The sequence below is a fragment of the Apus apus genome, chromosome 2, assembly GCF_020740795.1.
Source record: "Apus apus isolate bApuApu2 chromosome 2, bApuApu2.pri.cur, whole genome shotgun sequence".
NCBI lineage: Eukaryota > Metazoa > Chordata > Aves > Apodiformes > Apodidae > Apus > Apus apus.
In genome coordinates this window covers 10,921,662-10,934,609 of record NC_067283.1, presented here as the reverse complement: position 1 = coordinate 10,934,609, position 12,948 = coordinate 10,921,662, and the positions used below count along the sequence as shown (strand labels likewise).

Below are 12,948 nucleotides of genomic sequence, written 5' to 3'. Positions count from 1 at the left end.
TCTTTCCTTTTTTCTATTGACATATATTATATGGAGAGATGATCCTATGAAAGCAGCTGTTTATATTGGGGTAAACTTATACAGAGGCAAACAGGGTCTAGCTGTTAGCTCTCAAATACCTTAAAATGTACAGTTGCATGACTTCCACTGCTTAACATTAAAACATCTCTGTAGGCTCCATCAGTAAGCAGAATCAGTGCATGCAGCATTAGGAATTGCTTGCACGTGCATTTCCTCTAGTGCTGCACTGCTTTAATTACATCGTTTGAGTGATTTTTGATAATTCTGATAACGGTCATACTTTTCCTGCACTTAATTGAATCTAGAATACATGGGTTGGGGTATCTACCTATGGTACTCCTTGGGAAAGTCTACTGTATAGCTTCAGAGAAGAGGTCTGTTGTTATTAATGTTAGTAGCTTGTTTGTATCCTTTGGAAAGATCCTAGGAAGTCAAAGCTTTCTTTCCGTTAGGGCTAAGCTTCACAGACATTAATTATTTCTGAATATTGTGCCATTGACATTCATCTTCAAGAAAATGAGGAAGCTATTTGATTAGGCACATGGAAAGCAAGGCTTGTTTTCCCTTCATTGCCCAGTAACTCTTGTTTATCATATGAGGCATCTGTTTTGAATGGATTCTTACTAGGGCTGTGTATTTTGGATTGTCTCACTGAAAATCTGGTGGAACCCGTGCTGGAACAGATAAAGCAACCTTGCTACTGTCCTACTATACATATGAAGTGCAGTTTTGTGTGACTGTTCCTCAGTGGATCATTCCTTTTCAAGTATATGTAGTGAGATACATGAAAGCATCTGAAAAGTTCCTGATTTTATGTGCTGGAAAACTTAATCCAATATCCCTGGGTTTTTTGCTCTCAGTATAGCTTGATGCAACACCTGTATTTTCAGACAGGCAATCCTCTTACCATGTTCTGGAATTGCTGAATTGCTGTCAGGGGAAGAATTTCTATTGTATTCTTAAATTAATGCTAAATTAATAGCTTAGAACCTTGTTTTAGAAACACATACACTTCTGAACACATTAATCATTGCATTTGGTTATTTTCTGTGACTTCATCTTGAAATCCTAGAGGAAATTATAGCATAGAGAATTAAATTTATCTAAACTCTTAAAGGTTGCATTACTCACACAGAGTCTTACTGTGTCTTTAAATATAGCTTCTTTATAATGTGACATTTCAGTAATTTTAAATCTGGCACAGTCTTTTATAATCACTGAGTTTGTGATAGATAATATAGAGCTAAACTAAGATGGCAGTATTCTGCAGAAGAGGAAAAACACTACTTCTTTTACTTATTTTGTTTTGCCTTGCTCCCTTATTTGAAGGAAGCAGTTAAGCTTACCTCAGTGTGTACATATTTTTATTCATTCTGACAATAAGGTGCATTAAATTACATCTCTAGTTGGACAGCAGTTGTGATGTAGCAATGTAACAAAGTATGAGTGATATCTGCTGATGGACTGAGACTGTGATCTTAAGGTTACTATCAGTCGTTGTTGCTAGGATAATTGGAAATGTAAGAGAAGCTGCACAGATGATAACTGGAAGATGTGTTTCTTTATAGGTGAGCTGCTTTCTGTGAGAATTTGAAATGAAATGGCTCTTTTGTTTCTTTTCAATCTGAGGAGGTGGATTCTGCATTTAAATGTATTCTAAGAGGTTTGAAATGTTGTCACAGATAGCATTGCTCTTTCAGAGGCAGTGTGCCAGTGATTGTAAATGAATAATCCCCTCTGGTAGGAGAGAAGGTGAGAGAGAAGAATAATCCTGTCCTCTGAAGCTCTTCAACAACTGGTCACAATTTGTTCTTGATCACAGAGAACATATTTTCCCAAGGCTTGATGTTTATTTGGTCCAGAGAGTTGCTCTCCAGAGACAGATCAGCCTGCAAGAGAGAAATCCTCTGTAAATATGTAAGGTCATACTGCCATACTCTGAAGATGCCAATTTTGATAAATACAAATTTAAGGGGCAAGAGGAAAGACCTTTAATGATAATAAAAAAGAGTCCTCCATTCTGATATCCGCTAGGGTTTGAACTCCAGAGTGCATCACAGAATCAAAGGGAGATTTTTCCAGTTAAAGTACTGTAATACAGTCCTTAGAAGGGATTTAATAAAAATATTTGCCTCTAATATAATCAGAATTCAGCTTTGTGGATAATTTTGATAATTTGCATAAGCTGTTACATGTTTTTAATATTATACTGTTCATTTAATTTGGCTGCTGCTGCTGCTCTACTATGGCCAAAGTTCCAGTTTAGGATAGATATCCTTTAAATATTTATTCTCAGTTTCAAAACACTCAGGTGTTTCTACTAAACTACAGGGAAAATCTCTGTTTTGGCATACATTTCACAATTGCATTGGGTAATTCTGGAGCTTAGAGGTCAAAGCAGTGAAATACGTAAAAAATACCTAAAATTTCTGACCCATCTTTGGGTCAGCAGTGTATATATTTCTAAGGTCTTTTAGCTTTCATTTATCTGTATCATATTTTTCAGATATATACATATATAAAAATCAAGTAGAGAAAGTACATCCCAAAGCTCAGACAGTTCATGTCATGAAAATCACACAGCGCTTACTTATGGTTATAAATGTATATAGTTAAAATCTTACTACAAAATTTTGATCATGTAGGTGCATGTATTGTTTCTTTCACATGTTTTTAATATGTTTCTGTTTGAAAATCAAAGGCCTCTACCCAAATTAAAGACTAAATAGATTTCTAATAAAGCAAATTAAAAAAATGTGCCATAAGGCATCACTGGTAATTTTCTAACAACCTTAAAATTCTGAAGTGTTCTGAGGGGGAATGTTAACTTACAATGCAGAAGACTAGTTTAAAATTCTTTCTGGCCATCAGTACAGGAGAAATCCAGCTGATGGAAAAAGCTACAACTCTGACTCTGGATTTCCCTTCCCTGATAACTAGAAGAGCCAGCTTGTTTGGATGAAAAAGCTACATTTTCTTCATGTTTAGTATTGCAGAAATGCTTTTTGAGTTCCCAGAGACTTTTTAAATACGTGGTGCTTTTGTGTGTTTCCAAACCTCCACTGTAAGTATTCCTGCACCTCTTCTGCTTCTCCTCAAACAGGAGGCTCTGTTAATGCACACACTCTTACCCCTGCATGAATGTGCTCTGCATTGTTGGTTCTTTCTGATTTTCATGAAGTGGCATAAATTATATCACTCCAGTGGAAGAAATGAAGAGAATCTTAACTGGAAACAGCTGTTTTGTCTGTGATCTACTAATGCAAGAATACTGAAAGAGATGGGATGAGGAGGTGACGCAAATATATATGTTTGATGGAGGAAATGCTTTGAAGTCATGCAGCTGTCACAGTTTCAACTTTTTATTCAACAGATGTGTCAGGATCATTATTCTTAGCTAAACCTCAAACAGTGTTTCAAGTTACCTGACATAAGACCAAGCAGCTCTAGACACATCCCATCCATAGTCTAAGCCTGAAGTGACTGTTCTATACAAAAACGAGTACATTCCACATAACATAAGAATTAGCTTCTTCTTTAGAAGTAATTTAGACCAAATTTTAGTCTGTGTGACTTTTATTTCTCAAAGCCTGACTCTGAGAAGGGAACCAACTGAGGATTTGTAAATCTGTTGGATGAAACCTACAGCTGTAGATATTGCCATGACAGGACATCTGTTAAGCAGATACGATAAAGGAACACAGCAAGACAAACCTTGAAGTACCTCTTCTGATAGATAAGAGTGCTTCTTAATGGAATGGAAATGGCAGATGGGCAGCCAGGGTGCTAAAATCCACTCCTTGGCCAGCCAGTGGTGACCACTTTTGGAAGAGACTTTCTTTTAGGCAATTTCAAGTGCTAATACTACTTGTTCAAAAGGAAGCTTCTTTCTCATGTTATTTTACCATGTGTTACAAATAAGTATTTGGTTTCAAGTGTGAAGATCTGAAGATCATCTCTGCTCTGTGGTGCTTTGGATCACGTATCTTCTCTCCCACGTATTAAAAAAAATATTTCATCTTGGTGCTAAAACCTGAAAGGAGATACTTTAACTCCAATTCACTTTGCCCGGTGAAGTCTGAAAGATGGAAATACTTCACTGGAAAGATGTAAACAATTATAGCTAACTGTGATAATACGTCTTCATGTTACTAATAGCTGACTAAGTACAATTATTTTCTTAGTCATGGTCTGCTCTCCTATTTGCATAGCAAAACTGCATTGTAAGCAAAAGATAAAAAGATAAACATCAGCATTTTTATCTTCTGACAGAGTTATTGGGTGATTCAGTCATGATCTATAAAAAGTTCTTGCCACTTAGCAAGAAAGGGCAAAAGTTGTTCTGATTCTAAAATAGGTGATAATGACAAGACAGCTAACATGAAGATTATTATTCAAACAATTAATAGCATAAGCTTCATTGTCCAATCTATTGTACTTCAGTCGGTCACTTACTGCACAATATAAGGTGTTTGTTTCAGTAAAATTTTAACAATGGACATGATCAGTCTCAAAAGGTTCAAGTGGACATGTGTGGGATAGAAGATGTTTTTGAGTAACACAATAAAAGCTATCTCATGTTTTTCTCAACCAGATATTGTGGTGGATTGATAAGTTTGAGTCCTTATGATGTTAATAAATATAAGCATTAAATAACAACTACAGACATTAATATCAAATCTTAATTTTTCATTTTGATTGTCCGTCAAATGCAAACTTCAAATGAGAAGTGTGTAAAAGAGGCATTTAATAGAGCATCCTGTTACTGTGTGTAGCCATAAAATTAGTTTTCTGTGTTGATGATGCATGAATTTGGGATTGACTGCACAAGAACTACAATGATCCAAAGTTGAATACTCATGAAAATGCTTTATAATTACATTTTGAGGTGAAATTTACTGTACAAGTGGGTGTTATAGTAGAGTTACAGCAGCATAATGCTTATAGGATGGATTTAAGAAAAAGAACATCTTGAAATTAGGCTTGTAACAAGATTAAGTTTTTGCAGAATTTTTGCATTTTTAAAGTCTTACCCTATTGTAGCATGGAGTACATTCCTCTCCACTTCAGTAGCAGCAGAATGACGACCTGCCTTCTTTTGTATCACAGAGGCTGCTGGGGATTATCTATATGTCAACTGAGAGAGAGAGAAGTAGTTATTTGCTAGTAGTATTTATCTCCACCTACTCTAATGCTGATAAAAACTGGTAAAAAAATTATGAGACAACACATAAAAATAGCACAAATACGTAGATAATAGAGACTCAGACTTGAAAACATGGGAAAACAAACTGATAGCATGCTGAGCTACCAGGCTACGTAAGAGAAGGATTAGCTCTGTGGAATTCTTTAGCAATGCTGGCATGAGTCAGATCAAATTGTGTTTGCCTTCTGGAAGGCAAGTCTTTGTTATGTGGAGGAATTGAAATAGCTTTGTCTAAAAATAGTAGACAGGCAAGTGTCCAGGCAGAATGTAAAGTTCATGTTCTTTAAATTTGATTTCTTTCCCCTGGATTCCAACCCTGCTATGATTGATTTTTTTCCTAGTGTACAAACAAATTCCTTTCTTAACTAAAAGTGGCATAATCAAAATTTGAAGGTTATGAAAGGGATATGGACTGGCAGTGCAAGTGATTGACAACAGACTGTTGCTTTTGTTTAGAAAAAACAAAGCAGTAATCTATCAGATGTGTATTTATCTGGTTCTTTTCCTTTTGAGGCAGTTCACAAGTTTTAATTTGGTATAAAATTAAATGTCACTGGAGAACCCACAACCTAGCTGTATAGTTTTTATCCTATTGTTTATATGATTGCATATAGACAGCCCCTGTTTTAATCAGTGGAAACTTTATTTATTAAAATCATGCTGTACGTAATAGTGCTATGCATTCATTTGGTGCATTAACTTTTAATGTCCTTTCAGATGTTGGGGAAAAAAAGTGAAATTACATCCTTTGATCTCACTTTGCTTTACTGCCCTTCAACACAAGAGGTACATGGTCAAACCTTTCAACTTATTTTTCACAGAAAATCATTCTGCCCCTCCAGATGTTACCACTTACACCTCAGAACACTCAATGCAAGTAGAAAGACCACAAGGATCAACAGCACGGGTGGCACCGAAGTATGGAAATGCTGAACTTATGGAGACTGGTGATGGTAGGTCACAAAGCAAAACTGTTTCCAACTATCATAACGTTTGTTGTGGTTACTGTCTGCGTCTGCTCTTTGTTTCTTCTGGGCACTTTTCACTTATAAACATGTGTAAGTTGCAGCATCTTTCCAGTCCTAAATGGTAGAAATGAGACGGCCATGGATGCATAGTTCTCAATCAGCAGAGCTGATTCCCTATAGAAATTGTTTGGCAAAAAAAAAAAAAAAAAAAGGTAATGGATCTTTAGATCTGCTTTTATCATGCCTCCTGGTTACAGCTAGTCTGTTTTTAAATGGCAAAGAAAACGTGCTAGGATGGCTACAACTTGAGAAGTGATGCATTTGAAGTTTTATTTTCTGATATTTTCTTTTTTTAAAAAAACCCACACAACAAACAGTTATTTGTAAACCCTTTCTTATTTACTGTTCCTCTTTTCTAAAGCTTTTTAAACAATGTTTCAGGTGTGGAATTGTTGACCAAGTTTTTTGCATCTAAACTTTGCAGCTTCAGCTCTAAAAGCCATTTACTACAAGTTTTGGAGCCAACCTTATAGAAGGGTAGGAAGTTGAAATTCCTGCAATGCAATGACAGAAGGTCATTAGTTCAGGAGCAGATGACATGAACTTTGCAGAGGCTTTGCACTTGACTAGGGAACAGGAAGAGGGAGCTGATTCATAGGATTATATTATAAAAGTGCCCCTTGCCCCATTCTCCTTTTCAGAATTGTATTTTTCAAAGGGCTGTATGGGCAAGTACCCTCCCTTTGGAGTCTGCTGGTGGGGTTGGCAGTAGGGGTGGTCAGAGAATACAGGGTCATACTGAAGTAATAGAAAGACATGAACTATATTTAAGGTGGATACAGGACAGAAGTCCAATATGATGTAAAGAGCAGCCTAGAATAAATGATGGAACAGAGACTGTGACCCACATGCCTTGTCAAGCTGTGGTCTAGTCAGACAGTGTTGATCTGCCCAGTGACCATGGGGAGAGCCAGTGCCTCTCTTCTCACTGACCATTGCCAGTGCAACCTAGAAGAGTTCTCAAAGATTACTGACATTTGCTATGGGGAGGGTTTTTTTTCACTGTGCTTCTCTCCCTCAGTCTGTGTGCTGTTTCCCCTCTAATTTTGCAAGCTCACCATGACATTGCTGTATTGTTTTTATTTAAACTAGGCATCATTGTTCCCTTTTGCTGAATTATCTTAATGTCTTAATATTGAATACTTGAGTCATGGTATGGCATGAAACTGTAGTCCTTGCAGTCCTAGACTTTTTCTTACCCCACTTAACATCTGGCAGCGTTCTGTGTAGAAGTCAACTGATGTCTCCATTGATCCCTGTCCTACAGGAGTACCAGTGAGCAGCAGAGTGTCAGCAAAGATTCAGCAGCTGGTCAATACACTAAAACGGCCCAAACGACCACCGTTACGAGAGTTCTTTGTAGATGACTTTGAGGAATTGTTAGAAGGTAAAATGACTGTTTTTCAAAAGGTTGGGGGTTCTCTTATTAAAACTCTGTAAAATGTTTGTTTCGCACACTGACTTTCTAGACAGCTAAGTAAATCTTCCCTGTACTGGCAAGTACCAAAAAGCATCAGTATTCAGTGGAATCTGCTTGTAGCGAGAGTGGATATTTTGTCAGAGTTAAAAGTCCCTCTTGTTTGCTCAGCTCATAGCTCTCCTTAGAAAGAAACAACATTTGCTCTAAGAACATTCATCTCTGAGTTACAGCCATTGCTTTTAAACACCAATATGAGAAAACCTGTCAGCGAGGGAGCACATTAAATGTTTTACACACCCTTTGTATAAAAGAAAACCATTGAAAAAATGTACTAAATGCAAGATAGAAATAAAGTCAATAAATGGATTCTTTTTTTTTTTTTTTAAAGGAGGCCTGTGCTTTGAGAATTAAGATTTGCCAGGAGATTTAAATAGTCTTGATAGTAGTTTATAACAAAACACCATAACAGAACGTTATTTAAATCAATCCAGTACTGATGACTTGTTGAAGTACATTTTTTCAGTAGTTCTGGAGTTCATCTCATTGCTACATTTTTACCAGGAAAAAATATTCTCCATCTCTCTTTAGGAATAAAGAAAGGTTTGTTATTTAAAAGATAAATATATGCATGCTTTTCTCAGCAGTTTCTTTCCCTGCTTGTAGAGCTGGTATAAGGATAAGCACATGCATTCCTGAGGTGTTTCATTTGCTTCTTCTCTGTTTAAGTTAAAAGTTAATTATTCTGTTACATTTTTCTGTTGCTTCTCAATACCTTCTAACATGTTATTTTCAGGATATTTTGCAAAGGTATCTTATTCTCTTGGTTACACAGGTGTACACAAGGTATAGAATTTATATGGTAACTATGTATCTTTTCATAATCATAAGTTCAACAGCCAGATCCAAACCAGCCAAAGCCAGAAGGAGCTCAGATGTTGGCCATGCGTGGGGAACAGTTAGGTGTGGTTACAAATTGGCCACCTTCTCTGGAAGCAGCTTTGCAGCGATGGGGGACGATCTCTCCAAAAGCTCCTTGCCTAACCACTATGGATACTAATGGAAAACCACTGTATATTCTTACTTACGGTGAGCACTCTTCAAACTCCTTGTGGTCTTGCATGTTGTATAGTGTCTGTGTGTACAGTAAGTATATACAGTGAAAAAAGCACTCTAATGATGCATCTGTTCCATTTCTGAGTAGAGTAAGACAGTTCTGAAGCTGTTGGTTTCTGAGCATGAATTGATGAGATGTTATGGCATAATTTGTTTCACAAAGAGGAAAAGAGCTGAGTACACCCATGGAATCACAGATTGTAAATTAAAGCCACCTTTTAAATAGAAACACATCCTAGGGCAGATTTTCCTAAAGATTAACATCTAAGTCTGTTGCCCTTGGATATTCCCCAGGCTTTGTTCTGCAAAAGCAGAACCTGGTATACAAAATTCACCAGCTTCCTAAATAAATTAAAATAGGATTTTTTCCCATGTTCTGCTGCCTTTGTAGTAAGTGGGATTTTAATTATTCATCCTGATATGTAGTTGTACAGCTAGCAAATGTGCCCCATTGAAATAGACTTGGCAGGATGTATTTCAGGGTTATCTTTGGTATGTTGAGTTCAATGTGTACAGCCTGACAATCTATTGCAACCAAGAAAGGCCAAATAAAAATAAATGTAAGGATATCTCTTGACAACCAACTTCCATATAGCTTCTAGTTTTGATACATTCAAAGGACATTTGGGAAATGTTATAAGGAATTACAATGGATAACTGTCAGACTTTGAAAGCAAGTTGGAAGATTTCCATATGTTATTGATATGGATATAAAAATGATTTTGCTTTTTTATTTCTTCCTTCTCAGTGGCTTAGGGTTCTGTGCAGAGAATGTTTTAAGTGCTGTGACATAGAGGTGTGTTAGTTTTGGTCAGTGCTGAATGCTTCTTTCCATTTGGGGCTGGGACTGAGTGGTGGTCCCTGGCTGAAAAGCTATCTGCCACAAGTTTGGCATTGCAAATAGAGCTAAAGGCTTTTACAGCATAACAGAATCTTTGCAACTGACGGTCATGCATGAAACATTTTCCCTTCAGGTAACTTAGGGTTAAGAAGTTACTTAAATTAGGGGACAAACATATGATTCACCATAGATCAATGTTTTTGTTCCTTAAGGACATTTACTTGGAACTAGAGAAGAATTTTAAAGTTTGAAATTACATGTTTGCGGAAACTGAATGACCTAAATTCATTGGACAGGAAAGGAAATGAAGACATTAGTGAGAATCAGACCATTTTGCTGAATGTGGGACTCTGTCCAGGGAGTCTGAGCATATGTTCTGCTTCCCCTGAAGGATTATAGTCTGAGCATATCAACCTGAGGGTCACCAAGCATGCTTCTCTGTCCTAAGCTAACTCTTTCCAAACCCCTCTTCTGAATTGTCTTAAGTCCTGAAAAAAATGGGACTAAAAGTCATTATTTCATTGTTTTCATTTGGCAGCACTCTAATATATAATTTTTGCTGTTGCCTTTCAGTAGGTTCTTGAGGTCAGAAAAAATCAATTTTTTTCCTTCATTTTATAGATTAAAAATTACAAACCACATCATTTCATAAGAGAGTGACTGGATGCTTCTCTGCTAACTAGATTTCAAACTGACATTCTTCTTCATAGGAAATGTCTATTCCCTGTGCCATACCAGTTTTCTTTACTTAGATGACAACTGCTTTTGAAATATCATTAACATTACAGCCACCTGCTGTTTTATTGGTGACTTTAGGAATTATTTTGATGTAAATATTCCACCTTTTGTGTCTGTAATATTTTCTAGCAAATGTGGACATGGCATTTTTTACAGTTGAACATTCATAAACATTAAGCCTTGAACTTAGCAAAGACACTCCTACTCATGATTTTTTATCCCTATGTGTAGTTCCACTGGCCCTGGTGGTAATAAATTTTTAAAAGATGAGCTTAACCCACAATCCTACCACATGGTATTAATGTAACACTTCGTTTCCTGTGTTCATACTATGATCAGGTGACCAAAACTTTAAAATACCAGCAGAGAGGACTTCCAGTAGCTTCTGAGTTTGTACCTCACCATTATTTTCAGGTTCTTCTGCAATTTATGGAAACGTGATCACCAGGATTTTTAAATATATTTACTATTTTGAGAAATACTCAAGAGTTGTAGGAATAATTCTGAATTTCTAGAGGTTTTGTCTTTGACATGTTACCAACGTGGTCACTCACACCTCTTCTCGAATATTTTACATCTGTTTTCTATTTCTGCTTCAGTCTCATCTCAGCCTCTTATGTCTTCATGGAAATCCTCTTCATTGATCCTCCAACTTTCTGGTTAGGACCAGGCTCCTACATGGTGTTTTTTGATCCCTACTTTTTTGATACACAGCATCTTCTCCAGTTTCATGTTTCTGCATGGGTGAATCACAGGTTTGCCTGCTTATTTCAGACTTCTTTCCATCTTTCCAAACTGGATTCCAGGGATATCTCTGTAGGTGTCAGCTAGGTCATAGCCCATCTAAGTACTTATTTCCTTAACACCAAATATATACATCTCCTCCTTTCTGGATCATTGTAGACAGTATTGCCATCCTGCCCATCACTGGGGCTGAAACTTGAGTATCATACATGACCCAGACATTTCTGTAGTTTTGTACAACCATCCCATGTCAAAACCTAGCAGGTTATTTTGGGATCAGATCTTCAAATGCAGACTTTTTGCTGCATTTACATGGTGAAATCTCATCCCATCTTTCACCTCAGTCTTGATTCTTCAACAGGCTCTCTCTCACCTAAAACATTCAGTGTGGGCATGTTGCATCTCTTCAGGATTCTTTCATACTTCCCCTTGGTGGAATCACATGTTGAAAAGAAGCTCTCTGAGAGTACACAAAATTCCTTCTCCAAAGCTTTCCTCACAGCTTTGTTGCTGTCCTGACCAGTCACATCTGAGAGTGGTCAGACTGATGGCCAAGCTATGACATGCTGTGGCAGACAGTGATAGATTGGTGTGATACAACAACCTGGTGATTTAGTGGAATGAATTTCCCTACCTAATGGTGACTGATGTGGATATGAAAGAGTTAGTGTGGGTTTCACTGCTGAATGATCCTGATGTGCTGTTGTGCCATAAGGGGAGCTAGTTTAAAGATATTATTCTTTAAGCTGTTGCTTAAAATCATCTCTGTCTTCCTGTTCCTCTGCAAGGATTCATCTAATTTGTAATGCCTTAGGTCTCCTGTGTCTTTTTCAGCATGCTTTTTGAACTTTTTGTCTTCATAGCATGTTATGACAGTTTTCCTCCATGTGTCTCAGATTACTCTAGATAGAAGAAATGAATAGCTGCATTTCTTGTACACTTGATCTTTTTTTTTGAGCAAGTTTTTGAAGTGGCTTGTCTCAGTTCTTGAAGTTCTTCTCAGTGCTGCAGTTGTAATCTTTATTTAATGTTCTCCAAACTCTTAAAATCTTTCTAGTGAATGAAACACTATGAATATCACTTATTTCTCAAATATTTTGTTCCTCTGGGAACTTTATTAAGTGGAGAACATCTTACGTTACTCACAATCCCTTTGTAAATCAAATCACTGAATATGCATAAATTGAAATGTCTGAGATATGAGAAGGAAAGCCATCTTTATCGGATTTTATAGAAGTCTGAACTAATATGTGCTTTGAGGAAAAGAAAGATGATTTCTGGCTCAAACAAAGTTGATCAGAGTAGTCAGGCATCTGGTTTTGGTATTGTTGCTATTAATAATGAAGTGCTTAGTGATTTCTTAGAGGAGAAACATGAATAAAGGACAATTAAATCCTATATAGTACTTCTGCTATCACGGTTACTCTTATTTAAAATTATTTTTATTTTAGTTTTTCTTTCTTGAAAAGCTGGGGAAAAGGTAAAAAGATGGAAGTAATTTGGGAATGAGCAAGTTTTGACGTTCCTTGTAACAATTATTAAAAACAACAAAATAGGTATTACTTAACTACATCTTATTCAAAGCATCTCCTTTCCTTTATCTAACATTTTCTGTAATCTGATTTTTTTAGAACCATTTTCAGTAGCTCTGATTATTGTTTTGCACATCTGAGGCTCACTGAAGAGAGCAAGGCTAGGAAAAAAAAGCAAAGGTTCTCTGGTTAGAGAAGAATATTTTCTTTGTCCAGTTGGGTTCTGTGGTGAAATAAATGCCTGAAAAATGTCTTTTTTTTTTTTTCAAATTAACTGCCTGTAAAATCATCAACACAACTGTAAA

The 12,948-nt window shown here is 36.6% G+C and overlaps 1 protein-coding gene across 5 annotated transcripts in view; it reads left to right on the top strand.

The window, feature by feature from the left end:
- The window catches only part of DIP2C (disco interacting protein 2 homolog C), a 321,779-nt gene that overhangs the window by 201,583 nt on the left and 107,248 nt on the right, over nt 1-12,948 (top strand). For 4 of the 5 annotated variants that reach the window (XM_051612589.1, XM_051612588.1, XM_051612587.1 and 1 more), the window contains 3 exons: nt 6,049-6,180; nt 7,523-7,642; nt 8,564-8,761. In XM_051612589.1, coding sequence (XP_051468549.1) covers nt 6,049-6,180; nt 7,523-7,642; nt 8,564-8,761 — 450 coding nt within the window. The remainder of the gene's footprint in view (nt 1-6,048; nt 6,181-7,522; nt 7,643-8,563; nt 8,762-12,948) is intronic. The other variant, XM_051612586.1, reaches the window with a different exon arrangement.